Source organism: Meleagris gallopavo, chromosome 21 (genome assembly GCF_000146605.3).
Source record: "Meleagris gallopavo isolate NT-WF06-2002-E0010 breed Aviagen turkey brand Nicholas breeding stock chromosome 21, Turkey_5.1, whole genome shotgun sequence".
Classification (NCBI taxonomy): domain Eukaryota; kingdom Metazoa; phylum Chordata; class Aves; order Galliformes; family Phasianidae; genus Meleagris; species Meleagris gallopavo.
The window spans coordinates 68,455-73,982 of record NC_015031.2 but is presented as its reverse complement, the minus strand read 5'-3'; the positions used below and the strand labels follow the sequence as shown (position 1 = coordinate 73,982).

General features: G+C 63.2%; 1 protein-coding gene across 1 annotated transcript in view; it reads left to right on the top strand.

Moving 5' to 3' along the window:
- The first annotated feature begins 240 nt into the window (after window positions 1-240).
- RSKR (ribosomal protein S6 kinase related) overlaps window positions 241-5,528 on the top strand; it is a 10,118-nt gene continuing 4,830 nt past the window's right edge. Inside the window, exons 1-17 of the mRNA XM_031556480.1 lie at window positions 241-1,520; window positions 1,601-1,793; window positions 1,929-2,048; window positions 2,124-2,216; window positions 2,306-2,440; window positions 2,526-2,645; window positions 2,747-2,839; window positions 2,919-3,053; window positions 3,198-3,291; window positions 3,374-3,467; window positions 3,592-3,661; window positions 3,934-4,067; window positions 4,367-4,532; window positions 4,610-4,793; window positions 4,908-4,979; window positions 5,055-5,178; window positions 5,410-5,525. Of these exons, the coding sequence (XP_031412340.1) occupies window positions 712-1,520; window positions 1,601-1,793; window positions 1,929-2,048; window positions 2,124-2,216; window positions 2,306-2,440; window positions 2,526-2,645; window positions 2,747-2,839; window positions 2,919-3,053; window positions 3,198-3,291; window positions 3,374-3,467; window positions 3,592-3,661; window positions 3,934-4,067; window positions 4,367-4,532; window positions 4,610-4,793; window positions 4,908-4,979; window positions 5,055-5,178; window positions 5,410-5,525 (2,752 nt within the window). The 5' untranslated portion in view covers window positions 241-711. The remainder of the gene's footprint in view (window positions 1,521-1,600; window positions 1,794-1,928; window positions 2,049-2,123; window positions 2,217-2,305; window positions 2,441-2,525; window positions 2,646-2,746; window positions 2,840-2,918; window positions 3,054-3,197; window positions 3,292-3,373; window positions 3,468-3,591; window positions 3,662-3,933; window positions 4,068-4,366; window positions 4,533-4,609; window positions 4,794-4,907; window positions 4,980-5,054; window positions 5,179-5,409; window positions 5,526-5,528) is intronic.

Here is a 5,528-nt window from a genome sequence, read left to right as displayed (position 1 = left end):
CAAGGTCGGTGTGGGGGGGGGAAAGGGGGATGGGAAGGGAAGGAGCGTACAGGAGCTGGGAGGCATCTGGGGGGAGTTCAGGGTATGGGGGAGTAGATTGGGGGGGAGTTCAGGGAGGGGAATGGGATGCGGGTGTGGGGATGAGCTGGAGGGCAGCTACAGAGTTTGTAGGAGATATGGGGCACTGGAGGAAGTGGGTGGGGGTACGGAGGTACGGGAGTAGCGCGTGGGGCTGCCCTGATTCCTCTCCCCTCCGTTCTCTAGGACCACGATGGCAGCACTCCTGTGCCCCGCACCCGGTGCCCCCCTGGCCGCATTGCCCCTGGGCTCCCCCACACTGCTGTCCCGTGTTCCCCCTGCAGCATTGACCTCAGCCCCCTGAAGACCCCCCTGGAGCCCTTAGGCAGTGTCACCCCAGACCCCATCAGCATTTCAGAGCCCTCTGACCATGCCACCCTTGTTACAGATGCCCCAGAGCCCCGAGGTGATGCCACCTCAGGGCCTGACACCCTGGTGCCCCCAGATGATGCTCCCCAAGAGGACAGCCCCCCAGAGACCCCCAGCAGGGCCCCCCAAGAGCCCAGTAGCAGTGCCCCAGGGCCCTTCTTCCCGTTCTCCCCCAGCCTCCTCCCCCCACTGCCTCCTTCTCCAGACCACCCCAGCAGCACTCCCTTGGAGCTGCGTACTCCTGACCCTGCTGGCAGCACCTCCATGGGGCCTTGCACTCTGGATACCCCTGGCAGCCCCTCCCCGGGCCCCCCAGGCACCTCCACCCCGCAGGATACTCCATTCCGCAGGTGGCGAGCGGCCCCCCCCGATCTCTCCTGCAGCCCCGTGGCTTCCCAACCTCTGGCTGAGAATGGGGATGTGGGTACTCCTCCACATCACAGCACCTTGGGGATGGCTGGATCCCCAAGCCCTGCTTCACCAGAGCAGTGCTCCACACAGATCGAGGCAGTGGGGTCGGAGCCTGTAGAGTCAGCAGTGACAGCCACCCCGGTGTCTTTGTCTGAGCCATCCCTGGGGGCTGTGTCCTGGATAATGCCACTGGTGTGGCTGGAGAGGACTCTCCCTGCCTCGTCCCTGCTGGAGTCCCTGCGGCACAGCCTCCCCCTGTCTGTGTCGTGGCGGGATGCTGGCACCAGTGTCACCCCAGTGCCTACTGCAGCTGTCAGTACTGGTGTCACCCCAGTGCCCACTGTACCTATGGGTACCACCGTAACCCCGGTGTCCACTGTACCTGTGGGGAGCAGTGTCACCCCAGTGCCAACTGTGGCCACAGGCACCAGTGTCACCCCAGTGCCCACTGGATCCATTGGCACCAGTGTCACCCCAGTGCCCACTGGATCCATTGGCACCAGTGTCACCCCAGTATCCACTGGATCCATTGGCACCAGTGTCACTCCAGTGCCCACCATGGCTATGGGCACCACCATGACCCCGGAGGAGAGGAGTGCTGGCACATCCATGCCTGCTGGTGCCAAGGACAGCGCTGCTGAGACTGACTCTCTGCTCTGGCAGTACGTGTCCCTGCTGGGCATGGGGATAGGCTCCTATGCCGTGACCCATTCCCAACCACCAGGGTTCCCTCTGTCTACAGCTGTCCCCGGGAGCAGCTGCGTTTGCTGCCACGAGCAGAGCTGGAGGGGCGGCTGGAGAGCACCCTGATCATCATCGAGGCGCTGTCACTGCAGCTGCGCGACTGGCAGGACTGCCAGCGTCCACTCCCTGCTGTGGGGCCAGCAGGGCAGAGGGATGCACACACCCAGACCGATGTCACCCGGCCCCAGGGGGTGAGTGAGTGTCCCCTCCTGCAGAGCTGCATCCCACGCGTGCAGGAAGGGCTTGGGATCAACATGGTGCATGGCACGGGGTTGGAGTGCTGGTGTGGAAGTGCTGTTGGGGCACACATCCTGCCCTGCCTTTAGGAGGAGGGGATTTACCACGGCCTCTACGTGGAGCTGCGGAGGAAGGCGCAGGCTGTGCAGCGGCAGCGTGGAGCAGAGCAGGAGTTGGCACAGCAGCTGGCGCGGGCAGCAGAGGCAATGGTGCGTTTTGGGGTGTATGGGATTTGGGCACTGCCATCCCCAGTGCCACCGGTGTCCTCATCATCCCTTCCTCAGGATGCATGGACTGGGCAGCGCCGTGCGCTGTGGGATGTTGCAGACGCCGCTCTGCAGGGCGTGAAGAATGACCACGCAGCACTGGAGCAGGAGGTGAGCGCAGGGGCACGGAGGTGGCTCTGGGGATGTGGGTGAGGGAGGTGGCAGATGGCAGGTGGAGGAAGGCTGCTGTCCCTTTGCAGCGGCTGCAGGTGCGTGCCATGGTGTCCCGGTGCGAGGCGGTGCTGCGCGCTGTCCCCACCAAGCTGCAGAGCTGCCTGCAGGAGCGGGATGCTGCACAGCAACAAGCGGATGAAGCCCTCCGTGCTAAGCAGGAGGTAATGTGTCCCACGTGGGGACACTGCTATCCCCACCCAGGGATGGGGGGTGATGTGCCCTGAGCTGTGCCACCCCTTTTTGCAGAGCGACGGTTTCCTGGAGGCGTTCCGTTCCCACGCTGCTGCCCAGATTGGTGCCTGCACGCAGAGCCTGGAGCTGCAGCAGGAGCTGAGCACGCTGCTGGCAGCTGCTGTCCAGCAGCAGGTATGGCGTGTCCTCCACACCCTGCAGGGTTCGTAGCCCTGGCTTAGGGCTATGCTCCAAGCAAACCCCGTGAGAACACTCCCTGCTTTCCTCTCCTCTAGGTGTCCCTGGCTGCAGAGGCTCAGCCCTTCCGGGAATTCATAGACGTGACCTTTGCCAACCTCCAGGAGGAGCGGGGAGCGCTGGATGGAGAGGTGAGGGCTGTCCCAACACCGGGTGCCACCCGTGTCACCAGCACTCAGCTCACCCTGGGGCTGTCCTGTCCCTTTGTAGCGGGAGCAGGTGCGTGCCCTGGTGTCTCGCTGCATGACTGCGCTGCGGGACGTCCCCACCAAGCTGCACAGCTGCCTGCAGGAGCGGGATGCTGCGCTGCAACAGGTGGAGGAAGCCCTCCAAGCCAAGAAGGAGGTAATGGGGCCACCCAGTGCACCTCAGTGATTCCAGATATGGAAGGGGATTTGTGGGGGCTGTCCCATGGAGGACACGGGGAATGGAGCACACGGGTGCTCTCTGGGGTGCGGGATACTGTGGGTTAACCCCACATCTCTGCAGGTGTCCCAGCAGCTGGAGGAGACCCTGGAGGCTCTGCAGGATGCAGTGGCTCAGGGGGAGCAGCTGGCAGTTACCAACTCACGCCTCAGTACAGGTAGTGGGGAGGGGGAAGGGCATAGAAGGGGGGTGTCAGCAGAGTGTGGGGTGTCTCCATGCTCACAGCTCTTCCCCTACAGACCTGAGCACAGTGATGAAGCAGCTGGCCAGCCTGCAGCAGGAGCAGGACGCGCTGCAGCAGGACTACGAGGAGCAGAAGGAGAAGATGAGCCGGTGGGTCTGCACTCCTGGCACCTCGCCTTACCCCATCAAAGCCCCTCTCAACACCCCCAGCCCCATCACTTGGGGTGACCCCCCTCTCCCCCATTGCTTATCCCCATCCATCCCTTGGCATCAGGCTGACCAAGGAGCGGGATGCTCTGCAGCGGGAGTGCCGGGAGCTGCAGGAAGCAGCGGAGTGCCGGGAGGTAAGAGCCAGGACACATGGCACGTGGCACGGTGTCACATGTCCCTACTGGTAGGTGGCAGCCGGCCAGCAGAGCCAGCAGCCCACGGCGCCGCCAGCCAGCACGTAGGGCTGCACGCACAGTGATGCTCGGGATAATTCCCCCAGCTGTGTGTGTCATGCATGTCCCATGCTTTTGGGGGGCTTGGCTGGCTGCCCTTGATTAAATGGGACCGTGCAGGGGGTGCTCATGGCTGTGTGTGTTGTTCCCCCCCCTCCTACCCTATCCTGCAGTTTCTGGACCAGGAGAACCGCATGTCCCGCAGGCAGCTGATGGAGGTGGAAGCCAAGCTGCAATCCACGCTGGCTGAGCTGCAGGAGCACAGCCTGCAGCACGAGGAGCTGCTGGAAGCCCACCAGGGCCTGCAGTATGGCTTTGTGCATACTCCTGCTACCCAAGCCCTTGGGGTTGGGCAAACAGTCCCATTGCGTGCATGGGGGGAGGGAGGCACAGCTTTAGGCAAAGCAGCTCCGGCTGAGGGCAGTAATTCAGGTTGGGGAACTCAGTAGTGCCGGTTTTGCACCCTTTGGGGCATGGGTAGAGGTGGTCGTGGTGGGAGTGTGGGGTCGTTGAGGTTGGAGAAAGCCTCAAAGAAAATCAAGTCCCGCCCCAACCTGTCCTGCCTCGGGGTGGGGATGAGTTGTTCACATTGTTTCCCCCCTGCAGGGAGGAACGAGCCGCCTTGCAAAAGGAGCTGGAGAGCACCAAGGCAGAGCTGCAGGACCTGCAGCTCAAGAGGGACAGGGTGTCCTGGTGCTCAGCAGACATTGCTGAGAGCAAGGCGAGGCTGCAGAAGCTGGCTGACTGCCTGCGAGCCGCCCTGCCTCAGCAGGTGAGACCCTCTTATGGGGGCAGAGGGCACACGTGCCATCAGAGCACCCCCAGCACTACATCCCCTCCTTCCCATAGGATGATGATGATGAGGTCCCATCGAGGAGCAAGACCTGGACCCCAGGCTGGAGGACCCCCCGTGGGCCCTGGACCCCCCGCAGCAGTGCTTGGACCCCCGTGTGCCGCACACCTGCCTGCCACACACCGCACCGTGCCAGGGGGTCCTTTGTAGGCAGCGTTCTGAAGGCGGTGTCAGGAAGAGGTGAGGCTTTGGGGGTCCCCAGGTTGTGGGGCTGGTCTTGGACCCCCTCAGGCTGTAGGGGGGTCATCTCATCCTGGACACCCCCCCCCCCCCGTGCACTCTGCCCTTCTGCAGATGGTGATGAAGGCACTGGAGGTGAGAGTCTATCTGCCAGGGATAGGGCTGTATCCACACCGAAGCCCCCAGGTATCACGCTGTCCCCACCCCTCACATCCTCAGCGTGTCCCCCCACCACCCTGCTGAGCAGCCCTCCACCCACAGAGCCTGAGGATGGTCTGATGGAGCAGGCAGCTGAGCTGCGGGCCGTGGTGTCTGACCTCTCTGTGCTGAGCTCCCGCATCCAGGAGTTGGAACAGAGCGAGTTCAAGGCACTGCAGGCAGAGATGTGAGTCTAGGGGGGAGCTGCAGTGGGGAGGTTTGGGTCTGGGGGGGAGGGGGCTCATGCGGAATTTGGTAATGGGGGCATGGGCTCTTCCTTTTGCCCTGCTGCTGCTCCAAAGTCTGCTGGTGGGTATGGGTTTACCTTCCCAACTGGGGACACCGATGAGAGGTTTTGATGCGCTGTGATCTTCCACCTGCTCAGCCCCATTGTGTCCCCTCTCCCTCCCCCATCCAGCTCTGACCTGCAGCTTGAGCTGGAGAAGGTGACAACTGAGAGCCAGGAGCGGATGGACGCACAGGCTGCCAACATTGCCAAGCTGAACAAGGTGCTGCAGGGCAAGCTGCAGGTGAGCC